Below are 16,627 nucleotides of genomic sequence, written 5' to 3'. Positions count from 1 at the left end.
AGTGCCTTCAAATTAAACATTTTAGAAGACGTTAATGTCATCTTCTAACCCTGTTAAACGTGTCACATCTTAACATATCAATTGAAAATCATCGTATACATCTGATAATGTCAAAATGGTAGCCGAAGAGAAGTGAATACTTTCTTTTGTACCAAAGGCAGAGTCTCTGTTGTTGTTGCCTGTTTCTCGCGTTCTGCATGAGGAGGCATATTTAACGTTGTGGTAAAGTTGTATGAATATGCCCTGTTGCTGAGCACTGATGGACCTGATTAGATTCTTTGCACAAACTTGTTAGCATTAGCCTCTTGGATGAGTGAGATGGCTGATTTTGAACCTGGGCTTCAGGGTAGAAAAGTTTGTTTTTGTTAGTTTAATTAACACCCAAAGCCTTAAAATACTATGTATTGTGACACTATGTTCTTAGTGTGTACATAAGTGTAGAAGAATGTAAATTGTTGTATACGTGCTTTTGTGTATTATGTTGTTTTTTTACAATATAATGTAGATTACTTTACCAACTTTATCACTATAATTATTTCATTCCTAATTTAGTATTTGTTACAGTATTGACTATTTATTTAAGTAACTTGGTGGAACTATTTATTTTGTGCTGCAGTGGAGCAAGTCTCCTATCTTTTTTGTACTTTTATACAGTTTTTATTCTTATTTACTATTATTATACCATCCTGTTTAAATTATTGTTGTTACATCAAGATGCGTCTTCCACACACTGATTGGCCTCAATGTGAAATATGTGCCTTGGTGAAATAAATACTAAAGAATGTGCACAATGGATTTGAGTATATGTTATTTGATAACCATGGTCCACCTACCCTGTAACGTTAACTGTGACGGATGGAAGTGGGGGCAGACACACACACACACACACACACACACATACTACATTACCCAGAACTCTGTGCGCCAGAGTCAGAACATAACGGATACATATGTATTGTAAATAAAGCTTTATAAATTATATTTACGATATTTAAGATGTTGGAGTGTGGACGCATCACTGATAAAGTGCTTTCCGTCAAATTTGGAGGTCCGAAATAATTCAAAGTGAGGTTTAAAAACGTCAATCTGTCTGTTGAAGCTCTTAGCCAATGGTAGTAGCGCATCTATAGTAGCCAACAGCCAATCGCCGTCGCTGTTCTTAGAAGGCGGAATCGGGTGGAGAACTGCTGTTAGTCTGCGCTGTGTTTATTGTTAAGGTTGTGTGGATTAGCACTGCTGTACCCAGTACCCTTTTCATAATATCAACAATATAAGATGAGTTAAAGATGCGCGGTGAGTACCGGTCCAGCCTGCGTTCACTCGCATCCGTATCGAACAGTATAACGGAGATGTTCGGCATAGACGGCGGCTAGATTAGCTTTAAATTCAGGCCAGTAGCTGATTTTGTTGAGACTGTGAAAACTGATATTTTCTGTGCGTGTGGTCTGTCTGCTTGCACAGCTAATCGGTCGCATTAGGATACACTTATAAAGTAGCTTCATGTGTAACACAGTTGTAACCTTCTGCGTGTGTTTTGCTAGAACGCACCGCACTGCGGGGACGGACAGAAACGGACTGACTGCCAGAGGATAGACAGCAGAGGGGGGGGGCTAGCTTCATTGACTGGAGGACGGAGAGATGGGTCGGATTTAAAGGGGACATTCACACTTGGAGTTACCAAGTTATAATACTGTATTTATTTCCATTTCCCTTAATCTCAGACCTGTCCTGAGCTGTCTACTTGGCAAGACAGCTGGTGTTTCCAGTGGCTGACAGGGCAAGAATTTATGAAAGACACAGAAGAAAACATGAAGAAAAGGTGAAAGAAAAACCATGATACTACACCGCAACTGATCCACGCCTGCTGCCAAGGAACACCCATCATCTGCTACCAGTTTGCGCTGGTAATGGCTAACTCAGTGGCCTTAGTGGTCCAAGCAGAACTCTTACCGCCTCAGTCCACCTCCTCCCTCTCTCATTTCCCGTCCCTTCTTGGTTCGGGAGAGGATGTTGAGGACGATGGGGACAGAGGGGAGCTGGTGGAGGGAGACAAGGGAGTAGAAGAGGGTGGGGAAGAGGTGGTTCTGGACATGGTGACGTCGTCGGTGCCGGGTCAACCCCAGCAGCCCGAGCAGTCGGACCATCCCTTCCAGTGTATGGACTGTGGGAAGAGCTTCAGGTGGTCGTCCAGGCTGACCCACCACCAGCGGAGCCACAACAATGAGAGACCATACCGCTGCAACCTCTGCCCCAAGGCCTTCAAGGGCTCCTCTGCTCTGCTCTACCATCAACGGTGCGCAGAATTAAAATCTCTTTACCTTTTATAATTGCAACATTGGTACAATAGAGTCCTGAAGCTGTCATTGTTATTTTGTAGATTGAAGTGAATAGGAGGGAGAGGCAGAAGTGTCCAGGAAACTCTAAGTAGTGTGGATCATGTCAAATTTATGATCCATACCTTTTATTTAAAACATCTATGGTGCCAGTGTATAACTCAACATATCACAAGAGAAGGTCTAGCAATGTATTTTTATGTTTATTATGTGTCAAAGTTATGCCTCACACCATATTTATGGATAATGAATTCTCCTGAACAGTTGTGTTTCTTTTGCAGGTCTCACTCAGGGGAGAAGCCTTACAAATGTCAGGAGTGTGGCAAAGCCTTCAAACGCTCCTCTCTGCTCCAGGTGAGGTGTCAAACAAAGCCATTTTATAAACATCAGGGAAAAGGAAATGCTAGCAAATGAGCAAGAGATTTCACATCTGTACCTCTGTCTGTCTCCAGGTCCATCAGAGTGTCCACACTGGGGTGCGTACCTTCTTGTGCCCCTATTGCCCTCTGACCTTTAAATGGAGCTCTCATTACCAGTATCACCTGCGCCAGCATACTGGAGAGTGTCCCTACCCCTGTGACACTTGCCCCAAGGCTTTCAAGAACTCAAGCAGCCTGCGGCGACACAAGAATGTCCACCTGGGCCTCAAGCCTTACACCTGCTCAGTGTGTAACAAATCCTTCACTCAGTCTACCAACCTGAGGCAGCACATGAGGATACATACAGGTGAGAGGCCCTATATCTGCGGTGAGTGTGGACGAAGCTTCACACACTCGTCAAACTTGGCGCTGCACAAGAACTCGCACTCCAACCTCAACGCGGGAGGGAGGGAGGGAAAGAGGGGAGAGAACGCGAGGAAGGGACATGAGGTAGTGGAGGTAGTGGAGGTGGTGGTCGGGGCAGAGGAAGTGACATCGTCCATGTTGACGGACATGGTGGGATTTGTGAGCCAAGAGGGAACTGATGGAGTAGGGGTGGGGATGGAAGAAGTGTTCCTGTCAACCACCCCGTCCGGGCAGAATCCGAGCCTTCTCCCCCAGCTCACCCTCACCTCCTCTGGGGAGGGCGTGTGTGCTTCTAGGGCCATCGGGACAGAGGTTCACCTGAGCACACACACCGGGGCCAGTTTGCTGCTGTACAGCTGTGGCAGCTGCAGCCACACCTTTGGCACCCGGACAGATTTAGAGGAGCACCAGGTCATCCACATGGCTCCAGAGGGAGACGGGGCCGGAGGAGAGGCCGGGCCTGGAACAGGGATGGAGGTTGGGGACGGGCTGGTGGGAGCTGGTCACCTGCTGGCTGATTTTGAGGAGGTGGTAGAGACTACCACAGTGGCTGAAAATGGACACACGACAGAGGTGCTCCTTGATCTGACGGAGGGAGCAGATGGCAGCAATACAGTAAGTGATTGGATCAAACAGATACATGTGAGAAAAGAAGAGAAAATAAACCTTCCACAGAAGAAAGTGAAGTGACTTTTGTAGCCTGGTTCCCGCCGCCCACATCTCAGAATTTGGTCTGGTGTTGTGCCCATATACGCCTGTCTTGACCAATTAGAAGTTAGTAGGTTGGATTAGAAATGGGAACTTCATTGTCCTACATAGCTAGCTAGCTACCAGCATTCAGGAAAAATGGTGACAAGCGTGGAGGAGGTTCACTTTTATTTACAAATCAGCATATTTCTTTGATCAATTAGACGGATGTTAAATTAGATGCTCCTAGAAACTGCTACAGCTTCTGTGTTAACTTAAAATATTTTAAATGACACTATTGAGTGGTTTTAAGACAACAGCTTTCATAAACGCTTCATAAACTCGTCAGGCTAAATAAATAAATGGAAACAAAATGGCAATTCAGACTGATGATGAGACGAAGTTGTATGTTGTACAGTATATCTACTGTTTGTAATGTGGTATGGAACAGAAGACAAGAGACAAACACTAATTTGCCTGCTTAATCTAATATAAATCAATCTAAAAAAAACTTACCCACCCTACACAGTGCTTCAGTCTGATCTGAAGATACATTTTATTTATATGTAGAACTTCCTTTGGTTTGTCCTCAGAATGTGGGAACCACCCAGGCCCAGTTTGACCTGCTGCAGAGCTTCACCGAGGTGACTCAGAGCTCTGAGACCGTTCAGCCAGAGGCCAGAACCACATGGGCAGGGCTGTCATGTGGCTACTGCAATAAGACCTTCAAGACCAGTGGAGGCCTCAATAGACATGTGTCACTGGTGAGAATGACTTACAATTGCTCTTCTACTGACACTGGTATGCAAATTTCAGCGCCGCACTGTATATTGAGCACCGGGATTCATTTATTGCATTTGGATGCATCTATCCCAGAATAATATGAGCCTATTGTGTTCCGCTTTTGTTTGTCCAGATGCACTCTCTCTCATCACAGTCCCGCTCCCAGTTCAGCTGCTCCGCCTGCGACCGCTCCTTCCCCCTTCTGTCCTCACTCCTCACCCACCAACACTCCCACACGCCCGAGCAACGGCTCCTGGCCGAGGCAGAGGCTGAGATAGTGTGCCCCGCCTCCCTCTCCCTGTCTCTCCCTCTCCCCTCCTCTCCCAGCCAGGCCGACAAGCAGCAGGACCAGAGGGAGATCCACGTCAACATCATCGCCGTCAGGGAGGAGCAAGAGGAACAACCGGCAAAACCGACCAAAGCCCCCAAAAGGACAGCGGCCAGCAAGAACACTCCTGCTGGAGGTAAAGACATTTACAATGGAGATTTGACTCCACAATAGAGAATATGAGCTGAGCTATCTGTTCATGTGTTTTGGTTTGATACGATGTGTTATTTTTCGTTTTAATTTTCAAAAATGTGACACTCTATTTCACGCAATTTGATACAGAGAGGCCGTACCGCTGTTCAGAGTGCGGAAAGGCCTTCAAAGGTTCATCCGGGCTAAAGTATCACATGAGGGACCACACCGGGGAAAGGCCCTACCGCTGCACCGAGTGTGGAAAGAGCTTCAAGAGGTCGTCTCTGCTTTCAATCCATCAGAGGGTAAGGCTTCTGTTCCAAGAAACTGAAACACAAGGAGAGTTTCCAAACGAGAGACGCATCAGTTGGGAGCTAAATTTGATAATTGATGTCACCCCAGAAATGAAGATTTATCTAGTGAACAGGGAGCTCTCTAGTAATGGTTCACATCCCACCAGATAAATGCAATATACGACAGACGATAAAAAATCCCTTTAATGAAATAAAACACTGTAGTTAAAGCTTTCTTGTGACAAAGTGGCTGTTATCACACAACCCTTCAGTTGTAACTGCCGATTGCGTGCTTCACACATTTTTCTTGGGTTGCATTTAGATTTTATTGGAATAGACAGTGAAATGGTAACACTGGATTTCATTCAATTCAATTTATTTTGTATCGCCCAAAATCACAAATCAGCCTCAGAGGGCTTTACAATCTGTACACATGAGACATCCTCTGTCCCAGGACCCTCACATCGGAACAGGAAAAACTCACCCCAAAAAAAACCTTTAACCGGGAGTGTTACGGCCTATATAGTGTGCCTAGGGGTACACTGGAAGTAATATAAAAGGTGATGGAAAACCTTGGCACAAGTTCAACAAAAACCAAGAGGATAAGGCAAGCGGCAATTATATACATTTATTAACAGTATCGATGCACAGGAACAAACCAACTAAATAAGGAAGCGCAGCCGTCAGGGTCTCTAAGGCCAACGTAACAAACAAAACCCCCATGCTCCCTGGAAAAGAAGAGATCATCTGAACTACAAACAAACACAATATTGAACTGCCTAACTAGTCACAAAAACAGGAGAAAACTTTACAAAATAAAAGGCAGAGAACCCCTACAAAGCTTCCATTAAGTTTGAACCCCAGGTATGGCAGCACAAATGCTCTTGGTAGCAGCAACAGAAAACCCACAGCGCCACAGGCCCAGAGTGAACAAACGAGGGCCGGGAAGCACTGGATTCAGGGGTTGATATGCAGCTCCACTGATGAGATGAGGACTCTCAGGTGTGGGTGCTTCAGTGATCGTCAAGGGGCGTGGCAGACCTGCAAAGACAAACAGACATCGTTAAGTCAGGGGGCGTAACAGGGAGAAGAAAAGGAAGAGAGCAACATTGCATTCTTTAAGTTTTACTAACTAGAATTAACACTATAAGAACGGTATTTATATGTGTAATAATGATCCACCAAAAGGTGTACATTAACATTTGTTCCACTTTACCCAGGTACATACAGGCGTTCGGGCATTCCAGTGCCCTCACTGCCCTCTCACTTTCAAATGGAGCTCTCACTATCAGTACCACTTGCGGCAGCACACAGGCGAGAGGCCATATGTGTGTAAGGAGTGTGGCAAGTCCTTCAAGAACACCAGCTGCCTGCGTAGACACAGTCAGATGCACTCTGGACTGCGGCCTCATATCTGCTCCATCTGCTCAAAGTCTTTCTCCCAGACGTCGAACCTCAAACAGGTCAGCACCGTCGGTACACATTCAGCTGTGATCTCGTGTAGATTGTTAGCTTCTTTGCATGGAATACATCTTTTTTTTAAAATCTCATCAACTGTTCTTCATTTGTCTCCTCTTCTTTTGTTATTTCTTTCTGAGCAGCATGAACGCACCCATTCTGGTGAGAGACCCTTCCAGTGCACGCACTGCAATAAAAGCTTTACGCACTCCTCCAACCTCCAGCTCCACCTTCGCACGCACTCCTCAAGCAAGGACTTCAAATGCCCGTACTGCTCCAAGGAGTTTGTCATGCACTCCTACTTGCAGAGGCACATCCGTACCCACGGCAGTGGCGTTCCACTGCCCTGCCCCGGTGGTGGAGGTAAAGACGGAGTGGCTGTGAAGGCCAGTGTTGGGGGAGTAACGACCACCACAACCCTGCTCAACCCCATCACCTTGGAAACCTCAGGAAACCAAGGCAGCCTGATTGTGTCCCAGCCAGCACTTAATATCCCCCTCAACACCTCCCAGAACTACTTTATGATCCAGACAGCCAGCGGCCTGCAGCTCATTCCTCTGTCGTCCCCTCCACCAGCTCCTCCACCGCCACCACCACCTTTGTCCCAGCCCCAAAACTTCTTCATCCTACAGTGCCCCTCCAATAATGGCAGCCAGTCCAGCTTGATCCTCGTCCCCACAGCAAGCAACCCTCCAACAGCTCCGGAGCCTCAGACCCTCCCCGTGCTTCAGACTATCCTAAACCAAACACGGACTCAGATGTCCCACTATCCGGCCATATCACAGCAGCAACAGCAGCAGACCAGGTTCATAATCACCAACAATAATAATAGCAACAATGCAAACACTCCTGTGGTCATGTCAACACGCACTCTCTCGGCCAACTCCCTGCTGACCAAGCCCATATTAGGGAAAAGCACGCGGACTGCTCGGGGCAGACGGGGCCGCAAACCAAAAGCTAGTCTTCAGATGTCTGCAGCAGCTCCGGTCAGTCAGACAGCAGGTGGAGCTCCGTCGGTAACGAACTGTAATGTGACCAGAACCACAGAGTCATTCCCATCTTCTGTAACCACTGTATCTTGCACTGCTGTCCCAATTCTTTCATCTTCCACCACAGTGGACACCTCAGGACCCTCATCAGCTGTTACGATGGTTACACCAGCCACGACGGTATCGTCAGTTTCTACTCCGGCTACTCTGGAACCTCACACCACAGTGGGGCAAATAAGGACGGGGGATACCATGACAGGGAAACAGTTTGTGTTGTGTTTTGATAGTGAAGGACGGGCAAAGGAGGGGATGAATGTCGAGGAGGGTGGGCACTCCTACGTGTTACAGTTCGAAGGGGATGCATCAGACGTGGCGGGGGATGGAGGAGTGGGCGGGGAGGGGAAATCACTTGTGTTGCAGTTCAAGACGGATGAGCAAGGTGAAGGAGCAAAAGGGGGGGATAAGGGAGGGATGATGTCCCTCCTGCATGAATGGGAGGGAGGAAAGCAGGGGCAGAGAGAGATTGGAGAGGAAGGAAGCCAGGGAGAGTCTTACGTCCTCCATTTCCACACCGAGGCGCAGGACAGCGGTCCATCCGGTGCTGCCTTCAGCCAAGGGCAAGAAACCACCCTGCAGCTTTCCTGCACTCCTACCCAAAGTTTGGTGCCACTTGATGGGCAGGAGGTGGTGTTTGAACTCGGGGGTGAGACCAAGATGGAGCAGGACACTGAGGAAGGTATGCAGATGATAGCCCTGATAGGCGAAGGGGGAATGATGGGAGGAGAAGGGGCCGGTTGCAATTCTGCAAGTGGGAGGGTGGAGGAGGGTGGAGGAGCCATGGAAGGCCTATATCAGCTGGGAAATGGAGAGGAAATTGTCATAATTGAGGTCAGCACCAGTAGTTTAAGAGAAGGAAGAATGGACAGAGGAGGGGATGGAGAGATCTCACAAAGTAGCGAGGTGAAATACGAAAGTGTAACAGTTGAGGCGAATGAAAAGTCTGCAAAGGAACACAGCTCTGCAGCCGACACAGAGGCACAGACGTCAACTGAGGACACAATGAGGAATGGACCTATACCCAACTCTAAAGAGATGCAGTTCTGAGAGTGTGCATGTTGGAGAAGAAGAAAGTGTGCGTGCGAGTGGATGCCTCACTATTTGTGGGCTCAGTGTGTTAGCACTTTAGTGTGCGTTCTCCTGGAGCTGAGGGAGAGCATGCAGTTAGATGAGTACTGTGTCGTAATCCCATGGTGCCACATACTAGAAATGTTATACATTCAAATAGGCTGTACATGGACCTCGGAATATTCTGAAATATATTAGTTTAAATGATACTGTCATTGGCAGTTTGTTTATTAAGTAAATGTGTTTTTCTGTGAATAAATGTTGTACATGGCCCACTTTCTATATAATGTCAATAGTAAATAGTTCATTATTAATAAAACTGTCAATACCTTTCATCATTTGTTTCTTTTGTTTCGCTTTGTACTTTGATTTTGTCCTTTTTTGTTTTTTTTAAACACAAAGGTCATTTACGCTGTTACGTTGCGGTAGCCTTTTACGTAGCCTTTATGCTTTGGGTTGCGCTTACGCAAATGGCGTAGATCGACACATTGAAGACGTGAAACGGGACCTCAAACAGAGTACGTGTGTATTCAGAATACCTCCTTTGCACAAGAAGCGACTCTTATCAACCGACCAAACGTGCAAACCCTGCAAGGACTCCACAACAAAACTGAGAGAGACGTGCAGAGTGTTTCCCTGTTCAGTTTAATTTGAGCCGCGTGACGGAGAAGGTAAGCGGAAACGGGGTTCACCGCACGAGCAGGGGTCTAAATATTCGCTACAACCATATAAGGGTTTGATCGAGGTCTTTTCGCGTTCGACTGTAACGTTGCCTTTTGGTGATCACCGTTAACCGTGCAGATAAATACAAGCTAGAATGAGTGATGGTGACACATGCATGCTATAAGTCATGCATGCTATAAATCCTCTATAATCCCCCTCTGTCTTTGTTGTTTGGAGCCAACGTGGGTGTGATGTATTGCAACTACTGGCTCATTGTAAGCAAAGTAGCAGATTTCACCCATTTCAGTACAGATAACCCAATCGGGTCTACAGCAGTATCCATTATCTGCAGGATTTTAGTATCAAACATCCCAAAATTGCATTTTGCCGACAACCTTCTGTCCATGTACTCTGATGTGTGTTTCTGTAGGGTCCCTGTGTGTAGAAACATTAGTAGCACCAGTCCTGCAGTTAGAGCTCAAAGCCTAAACATGGTGAGGCTGGAGCTGGATCAGGTGGTGATGAGGAGGATGAAGGAAGACGACATAGAGATGGCCAAAGCCCTCATCAAGGTTGGTACGAGTTTTAAATGGCTTTCATCACGGTGGGAATTCACTCCTTGTGATGCTTGTGCTGATTTGTTTTAACTTGCATCCCTCCAGGAGGGCTGCGAGGGCACAGAAAACCGTCTCATCCTCCACGTCCTCACTCGTCCGCTCTGCCTCTTCATCCTGGCTGTTTTCTCCTCAATGCTGCGCTGCCTCGTGCATTCCTTTATCCTGGCCCTTGCTATTCCTGTCTTCCTGCTAATTATTTTTCTCAAAATCACCATGCCGCGGTCCACGGGGGTTCTGGGCAGCAGCCGGCCCTACTGGGACTATGTGGGTAGCAGCTACAGAGGGACACAGGATGAGACACTGGTGAATCCTTACTGCAGGATCAGTGGCAAGACACCAGGGACTAGAAAGGTCAGTCTACTGGTGTGCTCGACTGTGTTTTGCATAGTTTTTACTTCATTCTGGGTGAGCTAATGTTGCAGCCAAATAATCATATTTGTATTGCTCAGCCAAGGCGCAGAATCACACCCAAAGACAAGGACAAAGATGTGTCAACAGAGAATGTCACCCCAGAGAGGGAGCAGGAAGCAGGGCACGTCTGGGTGGCAGAATGCGATGGCGAGATCCTCGGCTGCATCTTCAGGGAAAGCGAGAAGCGAGCGGACGTCACGAGGATCTGCAGGTTGGTGACGGGCTGCTGGTACCGCAGGGAGGGTCTTGGCCGGCTGCTTGTCCAGAGTCTGGAGCAGAGAGAGAGGGAGGCTGGCGCTCACAGAGTGTACGCTCACGTCCCTTTCCCGTCCAAGCTGGGGGAAGTCATCTTCAGGAAGCTGGGCTATCAGCAATTTGGGGAGGGGGCTGATGAAAAAGAAGATGATGAGGAGGAGAGGAAGCTTGAGCCTCCAGAGAGAGGCTTTCTGGGATACCCCCTCACTAAAGTGTTTTACAAAGACCTGTGACTGAGTGATGATGGACTCATGGAGAAGAAAAGGAGGCACTGGAATTGCTAAAGGTGAAGAAGCCATATCACAAGTCATTGCTGCAACATGTTTGGATATTTGTTTAAGCTGATCATGTATTGAAGATTTGTGTTATTTATGTGAGTATTTATTTACTGTATGTGTTGCTGTTCCGTTTGTTTTAACTATATTTTTACCGTTTCATCAAATAAAGTACCATCTCCATTCTTTAAAAAGAAATGGTTATGTAAAAATGTAATATTAACACCATGAAGCCACAGTCATGCTGTTCTCTCATTTATACTGAAATAAAATATTTATGTAAAATGTGTGTTTGCGTGGTTCTTTTCTCAAAAGCGTCCACACAGTAAATTATGTGCGATTGCACACGTTAGTTTGTGTGTGAAAGCGTACAGATGTGTAGGAGGATGTACGGTTACTGTATAGGAAGTATGTGTGGTTTATGTGAATCTGCAGAATTCATCTGTCGTTCACCGTCACGTACAGTATGTTGGTACATGAGTCTACTAGAACAGCACTCCCTCCCCTTTCTTCAGCTTTTCTTCCATTTTGTTTTCTTTGTTAAATAAAAAATAATGGTTATTGTAGTTGTTAAATAAATATTTTAGGGATGTACTTCATCGCTTTGAGTTTTTAACTACTACAAGCAATTTTAGTGCTTCACTTTGGGCAGTGGTAACATCATTAAATCAACCTATTAATTACAAATATAGATTCATTTATAATGAAAGTAACTCTTTAGCTGCAGCCCTAAAATATTGAACAAATTACAAAGTTGATCAAAATCACAAATGGAAATCTACTTGGATATCTGTTTCCAAACTAATTTGTATTGCAGATTGAAACAGCACATTTAATACACTATACGCATAGGTAATCTGACACAAGAATGCGTGTGGTTTGCAGGTGACTGGCAGTTTATGTGACTAAGTGGGGAAACGCACACAGCCCCAGTCTGAGGCTAACCTTAATATGGTTAGCAGCTCTCACACTCGCATTGCGCATCTACCTCCTGCAGACCTCAGGCGATGTCAGTATAGCATCAATGCGCCACAGATAAACACCACAGGATGTTTGTACAGTTTTAATGTGTGTGAGAAGGAGCCATATCTCACCTAATGTGCAGACAAATATAGGCCTACTGTACACTCACTGCAAACTCAATCATGCAAGCTGTAGTGGAAAATCACTGTCCTTTAATTAACTTTGATGAAAAAGCTGAGACACCCAGTAACATAACAGTGCTGTTACATGCATGAGTAAGTGTGTGGTCAGGCCTTTTCACCTTGTGAAAACTGTACTTTACTTGTGCCACTTCTTTGGTCATCATCGGAGTTGTTTCTTCATGACTGTCAAAGAGCAGACACCTGTTAGCTGGGCCTCTACCCGCCCGATCTGTAGCTATTATTGTTGTCAGGAAACAGATGTGAGTTCACACACTGGAAAGAAAGTCTGTTTGTGACTGTGGTCTTGTGCGTCTGCACGGTATGGCTGTGTGTGAGTGTTTGTGTGCGCGTGTGCAGGGTGTGGGCGGGTGGGTTTTGGAAAGTATGACTTGGCATTTCCTACACCCGGTTTCTGCCCCTGACTATGGGTTAAATGCACAGTCGTGTCTGGCCATACTGTACTACTACACCACACACACACACTCATCAGAGGGGTGGTAGTGCACGTGAGCGTTCATGTGTGACTATGAGATGACCTTGGTCAACTGTGGTCAAACCCAGTGAGCTGGGTGGGAAGTGGTTACATATAGTTTGGCATTTCATCAGCCTCTTGAAGTCGAGAAAAGACACATGCACACAAGCTCAAATGTGCAGAGACATTAGGCTTAATGCACCGTCAGAGTAATGCAATATGATGTGAGGTCGCTCAGAGCATGCAGACACACACACACACACATGAATCACTCCACATTTTGGGGCACCACACAATCATAGGATAAATTAGATAAATTAGTTCCAGATGATGTATAACATATAGACTGTGTTAATGACATTCTCATACAGATGGCTAACACACACATACGTGCGCACATACACACACACACACACACACACACACAGAGGAGCTCCAAAAACAGCCACCCTGGGAAACGGTGAATTCCCCAAACCACAGAGTGCATGAGAGGGTGAGGGGAGTCATGGGAAAGCAGGATGCCTGCATGCAGTGCCACTGAGTGAGCAGACTGGGCCAGAGCTAAAACAGACAGAGCAAAGAAAAGACGGGAGCAAAATAATACACATCCTGATTTGGCAGCGTCAGACAGCGTCTGACGGTTCAAAGGCTCGTGAGTGAGATTTATCCACACACTGTGGTCGGTCAGCTGGCCAGCCGTTCTAGCACACACGTAGGGTGAGGGAGGTCGATTACAGTTCTGCTCCCAGCCTGACACAGTTTGGGAAAACCCAGATCAGAGGACGAAGTAGGTGTCAGGGCCTTTCGAGGTCAGGAGACGCCTATGGCTCCACCAAATCTTGGGGCCCCCGAGGAGGTGGGGGAGACTAGCTACGGTGGAAAGGCTGAATAGCAGGAGAGGACTGTGGATCAAGGTGAGATGGTATCTGGAGGTTTTTACTTAATGATCTGGGAAAGTTAAAGTGGAGGGGCCCGAGACTGGATGAGTCTTAAGTGTTTGGAAAGTTCCAGCCAGTTGGCTCAGTTTACTGACGTCTATGAAAAACTCCAAAGGTTACACATCACGTCAAACAGTCCTCCTCTCATGTGTGGTCACTCAGATTGTTTAGTAAAATCTTTGTAGTGTAATCTGCCTCCCCAATTAAATCCCTTTATGGCCTTGTACCAAAAGAAGGGTTTCACTTCAATCACCATGTGAACGAATGTTAAAATGTAAAAAAAAAACACAGGAAAACCATGATGTCATTAAATAGAATTTGGAAATTGAGTACTTTATTTATAGCTTTAACTGTTTTTGCAGCAAAACAATTCTGTCCATCCATCTCTTTAGTATCACGCCCCCTGAACTTACTTTGAAAAATCTATCTGTCCAACCAGAAGCTGCCTCTGTATGCAGGATGTTTATGTTTAGAGGTATATGTTCTCAGTTCCCTCCCTTTAACCCCCCCAACAACACACACACACACACACACACACACACACACACACACACACACACACACACACACACACACACACACACACACACACACTCACACACTTTCGCTCTTTGTCATTTACCTCCATTTATTGCCCACGCCCGCCGAGTGACAAAGCGCTTCTTTCGAAATGATTACAAAGCTAGACAGGTGAGCAAAATGGATACATTCTATTTATATGTCTTTCTATTTGACAAAGACGTCTTTAGATTACACACACTTGCTATCAAATGAAACAAATGTTTTTTTTGACAAGTGCTGATACTTTGATACCAATAGAAAATATTCCTCAGTGAAATTGTTAATGGCACTATACCACCTTCGAGTGTTTTCTATTGAGGTTTCCGTATTAATTAGTGATGAATAACTGTCCTAGTTTCGCTAAAAGTTGTGAAACTGAGAGTGAGGGAAAAAAAAGCAGTGAATGTTAGTCGTCTTCTGACTGTCCATCGCTCACATATGGTTAACCACAGGTTTTACATGAGTTTATTGTGCTAACTTATTGGGGTGAGTCATCTGACTAATAATACGTTAAATTATAATTTCATGAGTTTCTTCACAGACTTTCCTGGCATAACATTTCTGAATACTACGAAGATTATTTGTCACTAAAGATGTTGATTCACAGAACAGCAACACTTTTGAGAATTGCATTATTACTGATGAAATGTTGACTGGTAAAATCAGAGCACCAACCTTTTCTCCCTTTGTCTCAGTGTGCTTTTGCCCCGAAAAAAGTTCATCTACCATTACAAGAACATGCGCTGGGCAAGGGGCCGACACGAGACTTACCTCTGCTTTGTAGTGAAGAGGCGAGTGGGGCCAGACTCCTTATCCTTTGACTTTGGACACCTCCGCAACCGCAGTGGCTGCCATGTAGAGGTAAGTAATGTGGGTCAAGATGGGGAAGCATGTGAGAAAGGCCTGTTCGGGGGAGTAAATAACAAGTGAAAGTAGGGTATAAGACTGTATCGCTGTTCTCCTATGTCTCTATAGCTGTTGTTCCTACGCCACCTGGGTGCCTTGTGCCCTGGTTTGTGGGGTTACGGAGGCACTGGAGAGAAGAGGCTCAGTTACTCCATCACCTGGTTCTGCTCCTGGTCTCCCTGCATAAACTGCTCCATCAGTTTGTCCCAGTTCCTCAGCCGGACGCCCAACCTTCGCCTCAGGATCTTCGTCTCTCGCCTTTACTTCTGTGACATGGAGAACAGCCGGGAAAGAGACGGCCTGAGAATGCTGAAAGAAGCTGGCGTGCAGATCACAGTCATGAGTTACAAAGGTGGAGGCATTAATTGGTGTACAAGCCAAATTCCACCTAAAAATCCATTGTTTTACTTATCATGTTGCTCTCTGGATGTCAAATATTGTATCATTTATAACGGTTTCCTCTCTCTTCAGACTTCTTCTATTGCTGGCAGACCTTTGTGGATCGCAAGCAAAGCAACTTCAAGGCCTGGGATGAGCTGCACCGAAACTCTGTTCGCCTTGCCAGAAAACTCAACCGCATCCTCCAGGTAGAACATTTACCATACTCCATGTTTGTTGTTTTCAATCAACAGGTGTAAGTCAAATTAAAAGTAATTATATGTATTTTTTCTTTCTTTCTCAGCCTTCTGAAACAGAAGATTTAAGGGATGCCTTCCTGCTTCTCGGACTGTGAAAAATACCCCTGACCTCCTCAGGTGTTAGCATTAAGTCTACTATTAAGTCTGCAGAGAAAAAGACATGTTGGCGTTGGTCCATCACTACAACTGCAAAAACTGAGAATGAGAAAAACTGAGAAAAAATAGCTTAAGTTGTGGCAAGGCTTGTAACGTTAGCTGCTGCTTGCTTATTCTGTTGCAATATGGATATATGAAATAAAAGAATAAGATAATTTTGTGTTTTGTGTTATTGATGTATATATATGTATGTGAGTTCGAGAATTTTGGCCATCGCCCGCTTGCTTTTTTTCCAACCAGAAGTGATAAGAGAGGCTGAAGCTAAGTACAATCAAACTCTGAATAAAACATGTTTTGGGACCAAAATTGTTGCAATTAACTTTCATGAACTAAAATAATTTCTGAGACAAAAACGCAGATAAAACCCAGACTGGACAACACAGTGGTAGCGACCAGTCAATCACAAAGTTTCCATCCAGGCCCCAAAGCACCCGGCTTTATGGGCCCATAATTTACTAAATGAACATCATGCTGTATTGAAGAAGACTGAGGTTTACTGAGGTAATAAATCAAGTGAGAAGTACGGTCCATTTCTCATAGACTTCTATACAATCTGAATTATTTGTGCAACCAGAGAAGCCGCCCCCTGATGGCTATCAGAAAGTTTAAGGCACTTCAGCATTGGTTTCTCTTTTCAGTCCCAGAGATTGCCATCTGGTTCAAATGGAGGCAGCAGA

At 45.6% G+C, this 16,627-nt stretch overlaps 3 protein-coding genes across 4 annotated transcripts; all 3 read left to right on the top strand.

Moving 5' to 3' along the window:
* Positions 1 to 1,162: 1,162 nt before the first annotated feature.
* znf628 (zinc finger protein 628) lies at positions 1,163 to 9,246 on the top strand. Its single transcript, XM_076109086.1, has 9 exons — positions 1,163 to 1,293; positions 1,722 to 2,293; positions 2,615 to 2,687; positions 2,786 to 3,733; positions 4,399 to 4,569; positions 4,722 to 5,052; positions 5,199 to 5,353; positions 6,562 to 6,804; positions 6,943 to 9,246. Exons 2-9 carry the CDS (start codon positions 1,908 to 1,910, stop codon positions 8,890 to 8,892), a joined length of 4,257 nt encoding a protein of 1,418 aa, XP_075965201.1. The 5' UTR covers positions 1,163 to 1,293; positions 1,722 to 1,907; the 3' UTR covers positions 8,893 to 9,246.
* A 161-nt stretch (positions 9,247 to 9,407) lies between these two features.
* On the top strand, positions 9,408 to 11,419 carry nat14 (N-acetyltransferase 14 (GCN5-related, putative)). Of its 2 annotated transcripts, XM_076109089.1 has the most exons (4): positions 9,408 to 9,584; positions 10,007 to 10,148; positions 10,239 to 10,544; positions 10,643 to 11,419. In XM_076109089.1, exons 2-4 carry the CDS (start codon positions 10,068 to 10,070, stop codon positions 11,090 to 11,092), a joined length of 837 nt encoding a protein of 278 aa, XP_075965204.1. In that variant the 5' UTR covers positions 9,408 to 9,584; positions 10,007 to 10,067; the 3' UTR covers positions 11,093 to 11,419. The 2 variants fall into 2 exon arrangements, with proteins under 2 accessions (XP_075965204.1, XP_075965203.1); XM_076109088.1 differs by having other exon boundaries at positions 9,409 to 10,148.
* A 2,940-nt stretch (positions 11,420 to 14,359) lies between these two features.
* aicda (activation-induced cytidine deaminase) lies at positions 14,360 to 16,065 on the top strand. The gene is made up of 5 exons (XM_076109092.1): positions 14,360 to 14,379; positions 14,946 to 15,111; positions 15,226 to 15,508; positions 15,628 to 15,743; positions 15,839 to 16,065. Exons 1-5 carry the CDS (start codon positions 14,360 to 14,362, stop codon positions 15,887 to 15,889), a joined length of 636 nt encoding a protein of 211 aa, XP_075965207.1. The 3' UTR covers positions 15,890 to 16,065.
* Positions 16,066 to 16,627: the final 562 nt, after the last annotated feature.

Source organism: Anarhichas minor, unplaced genomic scaffold, assembly GCF_050575085.1.
Source record: "Anarhichas minor isolate MPS153535 unplaced genomic scaffold, ASM5057508v1 ptg000041l, whole genome shotgun sequence".
NCBI lineage: Eukaryota > Metazoa > Chordata > Actinopteri > Perciformes > Anarhichadidae > Anarhichas > Anarhichas minor.
This window is presented reverse-complemented; position numbering and strand designations above follow the sequence as displayed.